This window comes from Trichechus manatus, unplaced genomic scaffold (assembly GCF_000243295.1).
Source record: "Trichechus manatus latirostris isolate Lorelei unplaced genomic scaffold, TriManLat1.0 scaffold00005, whole genome shotgun sequence".
Lineage (NCBI taxonomy): Eukaryota > Metazoa > Chordata > Mammalia > Sirenia > Trichechidae > Trichechus > Trichechus manatus.
The window spans coordinates 27670408-27683817 of NW_004443941.1; the positions used below are offsets into that span (position 1 = coordinate 27670408).

A 13410-nucleotide genomic window follows, 5' to 3' on the forward strand; every position below is an offset into this window, starting at 1 on the left:
AGATGGACTGACACAGCGGCTACAACAATGGGCTCAAACACAGCAATAACCGTGAGGATGGAGCAGGACCGGGCAGTGTTTTGTTCTGCGGTACATAAGGCTGCCAGGAGTCAGAACCGATTGATGGCAACTAACAAGAACTAAGAACAAAAGCGACAGAGAAGAGAGGTTGAAATCCACTTGCTAAGCTTCCACTGTGAGTTCACTGAGTACCTAGCAAGGGAAATAAACTCAGAAAGGTTAAGTAACTTGCCCAAGATTATGTATCTAGTAACTGACAGAGCTGGCATTCAAATCCAGGTCTGTTGATTCCAAAGCCTGTTTTCTGCGGCCTCCGAGAACAGAGTCACTTTGGCCTTAGTCTCCCAGCCTTTGCTTTCCTGCTTATATTAGAAGGCCTTTAGACATGGCAAGAACTAGAAACCATCAGAATTTCCAAAGATTCAATGGGTCCCTGCAAACTCTAGAATTAAAAGTAGAATTTAATGAAATAGTATCATATGCAGGAGCAGGGGCCCAAGGATCTTTGGTTTAATGATTTTCAAACTTTTCTATCATATCAGAATTACATGAAGAGCTTATAAAATGTACTGATTCCCACAGGTAGATAATTCAGGTGTGTGTGGGAGGTGGGTAGGGTGGAGGGGGCAGTGTTTAGCCCACCCATAGAGAAACCCAGATATGCAGCATGAATTTCCTGGATGAACTTGGGAAGAAAAACCACTTTATGTGGGATCTTTCAGTGCCAGTTCCTCACTGCCGCCCTTCTCCCACCTAGTCCAGCCCACAGCTTTGAGCCCTCCTGTTACAACAGGGACCAACCTGCCACTGGCCTCTAGGGCCTCAGTGTAAAGGCTAATGTGAGCTCTAGCCCACCAACCCTGTGAACATCAGCAGCTCAGCATCAAAAACCTCCACAGAGGCCCAGAGCCAGGATCAATTTAGTTCTACCTCAGGTTTTTTCCTGGTTAAGAAGCAGCTTGAAATTCTTGTACCTCACACGTGCACATGGGTAGATTTCAGGTGAAGCCCTGACAAACAACAGATACTGCACAGTGAGTCTTCTCCCCACATGTGCTCACAAAGGCTCTACTTGGCAACAGTAGGAAGTTAGAAGGATCTGCCTAGGAGGAAGGAGGCTTATTTGTTCAACAAATTATTTCCTGGGCATTTACTGTGTGGTAGAACCTGATCTAAGTTTTGGGGATACAGCTCTGGGTAAGACCAGTCCTTGCCCTCAGCCCTCTCATGAAGAACAATACCTCACAGCCACCTCTCACCATCCAACAGCTCATGGCCTGTCCTTTGCATCCTTACCACTAAACTCAGTTCAGCTCCAATAAAAATTCACCCTCCCCCTTCTATATATCACAAAATACTCGCAACTCCAGTTCAGAGCTGTCAAGACTAGGGGTGGGGGCGGGTAACTTCCCTTTTATTTCTCTCAGCAGTTTTGCCAAAAAGGATAAGACTTCCAGCAAAAAACTGCTTAGAGCAACAATAAGAAGTGAGGGCAGTACTGTATTTTCATGCCTAGACCCAAGCCTCCCCTGGCCAAAGACTGCATTCAACTCCAGACTCTAAACTACAACCCCTCTGACATTTACTGACGAGTCCTTCAGGGCTGGGGCACTGCAGATGGACAGAGCCAGAAGAGTGCCACAAAACTCCACCCAACCAGGCCAGGTAGATCACGGAGGTGTGGGCTGTGGTCATATTTGCCCTGAGACAGAAGTGCACTTCAGAGGAACCCAGACAACTTACTGGGGATGTATTTTACTTCCTTAAAATGCCCTTTCTCTGGAAGACAGCGCAGGGTCCTTGGGGCTCACAGGCTCAGGGCCCCCTTTTTTTGGAGATGGAACTTGGAGTCAACCTACGCCCAGGAGTCTCAGGTCTTCTGCTTATGAGCTGTGTGACTTTGGACAATTCACTTAACTTTTCTGAGCCTCAGTTTCTTCTTCTGTAAAACGAATCAAGCACTAACCACCTAACTATCTCAAAGGTTTATTATACTCATATTCAAAGATGACAGAAGGGGAAAGTGCTTTGCAAAGGGTGGGGCTATTCAGGATGTTGGAGTCCCTGGGTGATGTAACTGGTTAAGCGCTTGACTGCTAACTGAAAGGCTGGCAGTTTGAACCCACCCTGAGTGCCTCAGAAGAAAGGCAAGCCTGATGATCTGCTTCCAAAAAAATCAGACATGGAAAACCTGATGTAGTGCAGTTCTATTCTGCACACACTGGGTCTCTATGAGTTGGAATTGACTTGACAGCAACTTTTTTTTTTATTCATAATGTTAGCTGATATAGCTAGAGGGCAAGGATCCTCTTTGTTGAATTGCCAGGCAGCACTTCACAAGCATCATTTTATTGGCCTTTACAGTACTTCCGGGAGATGGCATGGGGTCCCAAAACATCAGTGAAGAACCTTGACTGCAGTCACACTGTATGCCATGAGAGAAGGGCCAGGAATCCAGCCTTCCTGGCAGGCTGCACCTGATCAAATGGAAGGTGCCAAAAGCTCACCTGATGTGCAAAATGTACTCAGAGATAAGATGGAGAAGTGATTTATCAGTATTACATAAGATGCAGAAGGGACAGTTAAAAAACAGAAATGAAATTTCAACCCAACAGTGAATTTACAGAAATCCCTAGTGATGGGCAGTGATGTTAGCAATATCTGTACTCTCTTTATTAAACTCATAAACCCAAGAGAGTATACGCTTGGGTGATCTTCACCTCTATTTCCAACCCAACCCCAAGTTTGGGTCTTCAGTGTCACCCACCTGGGACATCTGCAATATCCACTGTAGGGGTCCTGGCCTCTCCTCTCTCCATGCTTTAGTCCCTCCTGCACACTACCCAGTTAGTCCTCCCAAAATTCCTTTATGATTGTGCCATCATCTGCTCAAAAATGATTCTCCCCATTGCCTGCCAAGGACTAGGTCCACATTCTTGGCTTGAAAATTAAGGCCCTAAAAATCTTGGCCAAAGCTACATTTTTTATCCCTACCTCTTGTTACTAGAACGCTCTGCTCCAACGGTATGTGGCCTTGGCCTTTCCCACCTCGGAGTCTTTGATCAGATTACTCTTCACTCCAGTGAAGACAGCCTGCCTTTCCCAGGTCTAGACCAGATTCCCCCTCTGCAATGCCCTCCAGAGCCATTCTACTTCCCAATAAGACCTTGGTTTTGAACTTGGTGCTCATGGTCTGTATGAGAGTTGTAGAACCATTGTCTCCATTTCATCCCCTCCCATTTTCTCTGGCAACGACTCTAATTAGACTTTGCCTCCACCACTGAACTGAAACTACTCCTGCCAAGATGATGATAACACTATATGAAATGGTTCATTCTCATTTCTCATCTTTCCTAACAGAACACTTGATTCAGCTGATGACATCTTCCCACTTGAAATCCTTTCTTCACCTGGTTTCCAGGGCACCAAATCTCTTGGCTTTTCTCCTGTGTGACTAATCCTCCCTCCCAGCTTCCTTTGCTAGTCCCTCCTCAACTGCCCAGTCTCCAAAAGTTGGAGGGCCTCAGGGCTCAGTCTGGGGCACTCTTTTTTTCTCTACCTGTACACACTCCTTGGATGATCACATCTGGTCTCAAGGTTTAAACACTGCCTATGGCTGAGAACTATCAAATTTAGATAGCTATTTCCAATCCCTCTCCTGAACTTTGGCTTTTCATATCCATTGTCTATTCATTATCTCCATTTGGATGTCTAATGATATTTCAAACTAAAAATGCCCCAAATCAAACTGATTTTACCTCCACAGAGGTTAACTCTGGTTTAGTCCAAAAACTTTACAGTCATCCTTGACTCCTCTCTTCCTCTGACTTCCCACATCGAAGCCAAATCCTCGATTCTACCCTTACAATATAACCAGAATCTGGTCACTTCTTACACCTCTACAGCTGCCACCGTGATCTCTCACCTGAATTATTATAAAAGCCTCTGAATTGTTCTCCCTGTCCACTTCCAGCACCAAAAGTGATCCAATTAAAACGTAAGTCAGATCACATCACTTCTCTGCTCAAAACCCTCCAAGGTTTTCTTTCCAATGCAATAAAATCCTGACAACCACCTACGAGACCCTGTGTATTCTGGCCCACAGCTACCTCTGAACCTCATCTCTTACCGCTCCCCCACTCACTGTGCTCCATCCCACCACCTGCCGCTTTTCCGGAGTATGCAGACCACATCCCCACCTCTGGGCTTCTGCCCTGGCTACACCCTCCGACTGGCACGCTCATTCCTCGGATGTTTGCTGCAATTCTTCTGCATCTCCTTATGAATGTCCTCTTATCAGCGAGGCTTTTCCTGACCATCCTCTATAAAACAAAACAACCTGTCCTACTTCTCTCTAGCCTCCTTGCCATGCTATGCATTTCTCCATAGCTCTTACCACTGTCCTGGGTACTGTTTACTCACTGTCTGTTTGATGTCTGTCTCTCTACTTAATTGGAAACTCTATGTCGGCAGGGACTGTATTTTATTTACTGCTAGCTATATCCCTAGTGCCCAAAACAGTGCCTGACAGATGTTGTTGTATGCCATCGAGTTGATTTTGACTCATAGCGACCCTGTAGGACAGAGCAGAACTGCCCCATAGGGTTTCCAAGGCTGTAATTTTTACAGAAGCAGACTGCCACATCTTTCTCCAGCAGAGTGGCTGGTGGGTTCAAACCACTGAATTTTCGGTTGGCAGCTGAGCACTTAACCACTATGCCACCAGGGCAGCAGGCACTAAATGAATCTTTGTTGAACAAATAATATCAAGCTTCATGATTTACCTCATTAAAAGCATATTAGTAAGAAAACTGGTATGGACCTTGTGAAACCCAGGGGATAGGTACTAGATAGAAACAATGGGGAAGTCACATATTTCTCCTTCTTCCTCTCATTCAAAAGACTTAAAGAGTTTCATTTTTCCTTATGTACATACCAGGTGATAAAATGTCAAAGAAGTGGAACTTTGACGTTCGTTCTACAGCTTAAAAAGGCCAATTAAACAATGAAGAGTACCCAGTTGAAAGCTCTGAAAGGGGTCTGGCTTCCCGACCTGACCGAATAACCCAACCTATTTTAGGGGATAAAGGCACATTTTCAGAAATGCTCAATTAAGGCTAGTCTTCATAACAACTAAACAAAAGCTGATGAGCGAAGAATTCAATGACATTCTTTGAGTTTAAATGACCACCTTCTTTTACAAATGTACAGGTCAGTCACACCCTAAGGTAATACTGCCACTAAAGGATACAGAATGCAAACTAGAAGAAGCAGAGCAATTCTGGCACGGAACCAAGGTCTGGCGCTCACCTGGTGGTCAGTTTTCCAAGTTACTCCCAAGTATCTGCATGGGAAGACTTTAGCTGAGCCCACCACACAGCCTGGGCAATGTGAGCTAATGAATGGCAGAACAGGTCCTGAGTCAGCCTTAGTTTTACCCCCCCCTTTTTTTTTATTGTTGCCGAGAATATACACAGCAGAACATATACACTAATTCAACAGTTTCTACATGTACAATTCAGTGATGTTGATTACATTCTTTGAGTTGTGCAAACATTCTCACCCTCCTTTTCTGAGTTGTTCCTCCCCTGTTAACATAATAAACTCACTGCCCCCTAAGGTTCTTATCTAATCTTTCAGGTTGCTGTTGTTAATTTGCTCCCAGATAGCTAGATCTTAAACATAATGCTCAAGGCAGACATTCTTTATTAGTTAAGCTAAACTGCTGTTTGGTTTTAAGAAGACTTCAGGGGATATTTGTAGTTTAAGGTTTAAAGATTATCTCAGGGCAATAGTTTCAGGGGTTTATCTAGCCTCCATGGATCCAGAAAATCTGGAGCCCATTAGAATTTAAAACTCTGTTCTGCATTTCCCCCCTTTTGATCAGGATTTTTCTATAGAATCTTTGATCAAAACATTCAGTAATGGTAGCTGGGCACCATCCAGTTCTTCTGGTCTCATGGCAAAAGAAGCAGTTATTTATGGAGGTAATTAGCTACACATTTCATTTCTTCTTCCTATTCCTGACCCTCCTTCTTCTTCCTCTCTTGCTCCAGGTGAATAGAGATCAACTGTTATTCCTTGGATGGTCACTTGTTAACTTTTAAGACCCCAGGCACTACGTCTAGTTTCATCTTAAATCAATATTATAGCTTGCAACATGGCAAGATGAAGGCTTAGATACCTGGACACATTGGGCAGCAACTTCCCTCCACGTTGATGGGCTCGACACAGGGCAGAGGGGGGCAGCTGACTGTCGAGCAGAGGGTCTGGCCCTGCAGGCAGTAGCAGTGTGTGCAGCTGTCAATGTCCCACCGCTCTTCGTCAGCATAGGCCTTCCCGCTGAAGTGGCACACCACCTTCTTCGGGATTGTGTCTTCTAGTAAAAAGAAAAGCACATGGTAGAGCCGCTTGAGGTGGCAACAGTATCAATTATACTTGAGAAGTAAAGGGGGATGGATGGCTTTGTACAATCACAATACACATTTGGATTTTCAGAATTTGGAAAAGCTTCTGTTTCCCTGTTGCCACTTCCCTCTGCTAGGATGGACCTTTAGAACTCTCCCTTGGTGGCCTGAACCTGATCCAGGGCCGCTAAGGCTGATGCAGGGTGGCAAAAGAAACCACCCATTGGATAAGGGGTGTTAGACTTTTATCGTGAAATATATAAATTTAGTCATTTATGGCTGGTTAACATACTAGGTGAAAAAACTAAAATCAAAATATAAACAGGTAGGAATGTGTTCAGAGATTATGTTCTATGTGGAAAGAGATAAAGTACAGCTGAGTATATTTATAAAGATGGATTCAAGAAATTCCTACTTTTGGTTAATCTTTTTGTAAATGATACAGGGGAAGAGTAAGGAATGATAATGGCAATGTCATAGGGAAGCTGTAAGTTTCCTCTGTTACCTAGTTGAGGGAATTGTGATAACCATTTCCTTCATTTTTCATTGATGCTGAACAGATTTCTCCTGCATCAGCAAAGACATTTCTATTTAAAAAACAACCTCATTTCATTTTAATCCTTTTTTTTGGTCAAACTATAGTTTTTGAGAACAAAATAGTTTTAAAGAGCTATTTTTATTTATAGGAATTTACAGCTTAAAATATTCTGCTTTCTTCCCCATTCTTCCTTGCCCTCCTTAATTTTTCCCTCCCCCAGTCTCCTCCTCCTCTAACATTCCTTTCTCTTTGACTTAAATTCTTTTCCTGGTTTGCCTGAACAAGTGTTCACAGTTCACAGTCAGTCCTTTCCCTCTGGAGCTCAAAGAGGGAGCTCAAGCACTGGTGTTCGGAGTGGAGTCCAAGTGATCAGTAGTTTCAGTAGCAGAGATGGGGCAGCACTGGGTGGGAGGTGGGGTGGGGACTTCCCCAATACTGAACAGGCCAGTAATTGGATGACTCCTACTAATCTGGAGAAATTACATCCTCAGATTCTAAAGGCAGCTCCACTCACCCTGGTCGCTAGCAAATGAAAAACTGTAATGGAATCTAGAAGGAAAGTTCCTAACAAAAGGAGTGGTGCCCAGTGATGCTTCCAGGGTTCTTCCTGGATGGCATCTGGGAAGCTCTTGCAGGGACAATGGTCACTGCACAGATGAAAGAACAGAATCCAGGATGCCTGAGGGTGCAATGAGAACTGTGTGAGCACATGGTACACGAAGCCCTTTTCTTCCAGCAGCCCCAAACTCTGCAGCCGAGTGCTCCAACGTGGCTGGAAGCAGCTCTCTGCAAAGACCCTGGAATAAAGCTTCCAGTAGACCTTTTCCAGAGGAGAGTCACAGATGGAAATGCTCACAGATCTGTCTTTGGTCTCCACATTCTCTTCTCACCAACTACTCAAGCATACACACTGTATGAAATGGCACTGACAATGCACTATAATATTTTGTATTTCCATAGAAATAAGTTCATTGCCGTGTGTTAGGAAGCAAGCACAGGAAGGAATCCATGTCAAGCATTAAAATACACACTCCGTTTTTCAACATTTGTCCCATTGTTTTTCTTATTATTGCTGCCTAAGGCTCAACAATGGACCACTTAGTAATCATGGGAAGTTCTAGTTGTACACTGAAATCCTTTTTCAGTATCTATTAAAAAAATACACTTCACTGTATTTGTAAATTTTCACGCAGAAAGTTTTCTGGTACACTGACTGTTAGACTAAAAACTCATTTAGAGGCTTTCAAACCAAACCCATGGTAGAAGTTTTTGCTAATATTGACTCCTTAAAGAAGACGTCATTAAGAAATCTAAAATAAATATGTCAAATGGCTAAAGAGAATTGTCCAATGAGCCTAATTAGTGTTTTCGCCAGCATCTCATGAAGGACATCAGATTTAGCCATCAAATCTAGAGTCTACTGTACCAGAGAATTCTTTGTGAATGGAAGCCTTTCTTCATAAAGCAGTATTACTAATTATATTTTATAAACCCTGCAATGGTTCATGCAATGGACTAATTTCACTGTATAAAATTTGAGTAAAATACTATGTTCAAGGAAATTAGAACAAAAAAGGTTAACCTCCTCTCCTCACTTAATCCATCACTCTCTACTATGCCCTTCCTTTTAGAAGCACCTTTGCTAGTCCTCTTCTTGAAGGAGAAGAGGAAGGGAATGAAGGTGTTAGCACTGAAAAGGTGAGGGGGTTGTAAACGGGGGTTAGAGTCAAGGCCGAACCCTGGTCTGTATTTTCTTAAGATCTAGGCAAGGACGCTCATCACCTGCTAACTTATTTATTTAATTTACACTATGTTCTGTGGAGTCCTGATGGTGCAGTGGTTAAGAGCTCAGCTGTTAACCAAAGGCTGGCAGTTTAAATCCACCAGCCACTCCTTGGAAAGCCTATGGGGCAGTTCTACTCTGTCCTATAGGGCTGCTATGAGTCAGAATTGACTCGACGGCAATGGTTTTTTTTTAAAATGTTTATGAGGTTAAAATTATCTATTAAGATTAGGTTAGGTTGTTTAAAAAAGTAATTACAGGTTAAACGTAAGAGCAACCATTCATCCATTCAACAAATACTTAACATCAATGCTAAAGGCATGACCCTGAACTAGAGGACTGTGCAGAAGTGGTGGAGACAGGCCTGGGAGTCAGAAGGCCTCACTAAAGCACAATGTAATAACTACTGCTAACATGAATTAAACACAGAGCTGGACAACATGGAGGGCAAAACAACTAACTCTGGTGGGGAAGTGGGGAAGACTTTACCTAGGATGTGATGTCTGAGTTCTACTTTGAGGGATGTGTGGGAGAAGGTGAAGAAGCTGAAAGGAGGGCATTCCAAGCAGAAGGTGGCATGTCCAATGGCTTGTCATGCTGGAAGGACAGTAAGAAGTGTCAGAGCTGTACCGTGCGTGTGTGTGTGTGTGTGTGTGTACAGATGGCTGGAAATGAAGTTGGGATTGAACTGTGAAAGGTCTTGGATGACAACCGAGACATTTAGATGGTTCCTGTAGAAGAGGGGGGTCTTATCAGCTTTGTTTCCAAAAAAGATAACTCTAGAACATAATAATATGGAGGACTAAACAGGGTAGGTAAGACGGAGGTACTATCCAGGGCTTCTAACTAGTTCTAATCAGTTCACTCATGGCAGACAAAGCAAAACAGGAACGGACCTGAATTGCTACAATTTGGGTGATTCTAAATGATAACTGGAATGGAAAAAATTACAAGTCAAAGCCCTGGAACAGGAGACCCGGAAGATGAGTAGTGAGCCACTTCAGGAGCCTGATGGGTAAGACCGGATTACTGGCAGGACTGTGGAGAGTGACACACATTTAAAGTGGCGTGGTAGGCGCCATCTTGAGCGGGGCACCGCTATTTCTGATGCTGCTCAAACTCCAACAGGCAAGAGATCTGGTTGCTATGCAACCCGTACGCTGCCCTTGTTTTCTAAGAGGGAGATTAAGTTTCCAGCAGGGCTTTTATCTGTAGTTTTTCCCATTCTGGTTCACCCAAATTTTTAAAATTTGGGTCTGTTCCAGTTTCGCTTTCTCAGCCATGACTGAAAAAGAAATAATTGGTTTGAAGCACTGGTGCTATCCAAGGGGATGTGAGGTGGGCTTAGCCTGAGGTAGTGGTAATGGAGACAGAAAAGGAAAGGCTAGATTTTAGAGATGTTTCTGGGAACTCTAAGGATATGGATAGTGAGGAAGAACAAGGCATGGCGGACAACCCTGTTTCTTGCATGGAAGACTGAGCAGAGGTTAAGTGCCTTGTCAGGGACTTGGACAGACCTTATTGAACTGTTCAGCACAACTATTCCAGTGGAACAAAACCAAAACTGCAGTGGCTGACTCTCAAACTCTTGGCCTCTCTTTGTGAACATGGCCATGAAGTCATCACTAGGGTAGAAGTGATTCAGGGAACATCAAGAAAAGAGTATCTTGAGACTGGGCTGGGAATTTCAGTCCCTGGAAGCAACAGGTAGGAAAACACCAGTGGTGAGGGTGTAAGGTAACAGATAAAACTGGCAGTACCCATTATAGATTTGAAAAAAATTTCACAGTCCTTTGATCTAGTAATTCTATTTCTAGAAATCAATGCCGAGGGAATAATTTGAAAAGGCCTAAGATGATTTGCATATGTACCATGTTTATCACATTATTACTTATAACAGCAAGAATTTAGAGGGAAAAAAACCTGTGTCCAACAATAAAGGCAAGTTTAAGTAACTCATATGATGCCATCAGATGAGAGAATACTGTGTAGCTATTAAAATGTACAAAAAAGTAGAATATACAGTTTATGTATAGCATGAACTCAACCATCTAAAGAGGAAAATTTTTTTTAAAAAGCTGGTTAGAAGGAAACGAAAACCTGAATGACAATCATTAGGGTCAAGGGTGAATTTTTATGCTTTTTTTTTTTTTTTATACTTAGTTTTTTTTTCAACGATAAACATGAGTTACTCTTGGTAATGAGGCAAAAATATCTCTCTTTCACACTCACACACACACACACACACACACACACACACACAGAGGATATTGAATGCAAGAGCTTAGTCTGAGGTTGGTTCCAAAGACCCAGGCAATGCAGTATGGTGCTTCCTGACTGATGCCAACTCACTTAGAAGAATCTCAACAGCCTGCAAGAAAACTAAACTGTGGAAAAAATGCCAAAGGCCAAATACTGAACTACAGCATAACATAGTGTTTATGTAACTACTCATTCAGTAATTGTATGAGATCATTGTCTAAAAGAATATTTATAAAATGATATAAGAGAATGAGCAATGATTTTGAATGACTTGGAGGTGATAGGTTGAATGAAGAGCTTTCAACTATGTATTATGTGAAATGAAAGTTTCTCATTTTATTTTGTTACAAAATAAATCCTTTGCTAAATTCAATGAGGCTTCAAAACTCAAAGTAGCAAAATGATGAAGAAACACAGTGAAGCCCACTGAAGTGGTGGCTGCAGAGAAACCCTCTGCAGTGATCAGGAGTGGAGTAGTGGAGTTGGATTCATAGAGACTTCAGCAGTCACAGTGAAGCTATTTTCCTTCAGTGAGTGGCTGAGATGGCCATGGACCACCTTTCCAGGTATTCTACCAATTTCTCTCTGCTCCATTCAAACTACACTCAGCGTTGATTACCTCAGAAGCATCTTGCCTCTGACTTCAGTTCATTTTCAACTGAGTTAATTCAGACTTGAGAGTAGGAAGCTATCTTATTAGGTTTTTACAAAAACTGGGTAGGGAGCATAGAGACAGAGGCAAATCAATCACTTGGTTGAAAGCAATGGCTGAAAGAATGAGTCACTTGATAAAGGGACAAGTAGTTAAAAAAAAAAAAGACCTCATAAAAGGGTCTGAGGGTAGGAGTGAGAGTCTCCACAGAAGTCTACACCAGTGTTTAGGTTCTGAGTGCAGAGTTCAGCTAGGCCACAAAACGAGCTAACAACTGCCTAAGCATCATTCTCACAACCAAGCTCCTCAACGACTTGAGGTCAGAGGAGCAGCTGCGAGAGACAAGAGTGACACTAAATGGCTTTGAAGGAAGGACCTGAGTGTCAGCTACTGAAAAAGAGAGCTAGCACTGGTGATGCCCAGGTACTGTGCTCAAGAGCGCCACGTGGACTATCTCAGTTCACCCTCATGACCACCCTGTGAGGTAGGGCTGTCCCTCCTACCACTGGGAAAACTCAGGTTCAGAAAAGGGAAGTCAGAGCCTCCATATCACCCCTGCTCCATCTGGCCACAAGGCCCATCCTGGTTTGCCCCATGCCAGGTAGCTGCTCCACCCAATGGTTCCCTTTCTTACTCTGCCAGGAACACGCAGAACCTGTTTCATGTTGTCTAAAAAGGGTCTGTGGGTATCCTGAAAACTGGACAACCTTCTGGCTATCCAACATTTTCAGGATCCGGTGAAGGCTGAGCTGACTCCAGCCCCCTGACTTGGCGTGAGCTGTGGTGAGCAATGGACAACCACATCAGGCTGTGGGCCTGAGGATGGGAGTCCAGCTGCACTGAAGTCGCCAATCCGTAAGGAGATTCATTTCAGAGACAGCAAGAGAGCATTTCCTGCTGTTGCTTGCAGGTGGTAGTTTTTTATTATATCTTCACATTTAATCAGTTTGAATCAGAATATCAATACATTTTCATTATGGCAAATTTTGTTTTTTCAAACTTGCTTTAAAACAAAGCCACACTGGACCCTAAGATATAGGCTGGTCAATCCTCTACGGAATTTTCCAAACCAAAACACCAAACCCATTGCTGTCCAGTCAATTCCAACTCATAGTGACCCTATAGGACACAGTAGGACTGTTCTCATGGGGTTTCCAAGGAGTAGCTGGTGGATCCCAACTGACAACTTTTTGGTTAGCAGCTGAATACTTAACCAATGTGCCACGAGGGCTCCACTGAATTTTCATGTGAAGTAAATGAAAGACTCTTGCTATTTTTACAGAACTCCTGACTAATCTTTTCCAGCGTTGCTGCTCCCTCACCATAAGGTCAGATTAGACTTTAGTTAGTGAGGCCTACTAGAAATATTTTTGCTTTTGAATAAATTTTACTGGAAAGGACAATGAGCTTCACAGAGGCCTGAAAGTATGGAGTGAATTTCAGGGGACTGATGGATCTTGATGTTCCCTATTTTTTACCCGCTCCTCTCTTTCCCGGGAAATATTACCTCTAGCAATTGGAACATTTGGGTTAATCGGATAAAGCTCTGTCAGAAAGTTTTAGGAACCACTGGTTCATAGGGACACATTTTTTTTTTTTTAAATTGTACTTTAGATGAAGATTTACAGAACTAGTTTCTCATTAAACAGTTGGTACACATATTGTTTTATGACATTGGTTAACAACCCCACGACATGTCAACACTCTCCCTTCTCGACCTTGGGTTCCCTATTACCAGCTTTCCTGT

The 13410-nt window shown here is 43.1% G+C and overlaps 1 protein-coding gene across 1 annotated transcript in view; it reads right to left on the reverse strand.

The window, feature by feature from the left end:
* Positions 1–13410, reverse strand: part of CRIM1 (cysteine rich transmembrane BMP regulator 1) — a 262328-nt gene that overhangs the window by 6748 nt on the left and 242170 nt on the right. The window contains exon 14 of the mRNA XM_004369565.2: positions 6206–6400. Within this exon, the coding sequence (XP_004369622.1) occupies positions 6206–6400 (195 nt within the window). The remainder of the gene's footprint in view (positions 1–6205; positions 6401–13410) is intronic.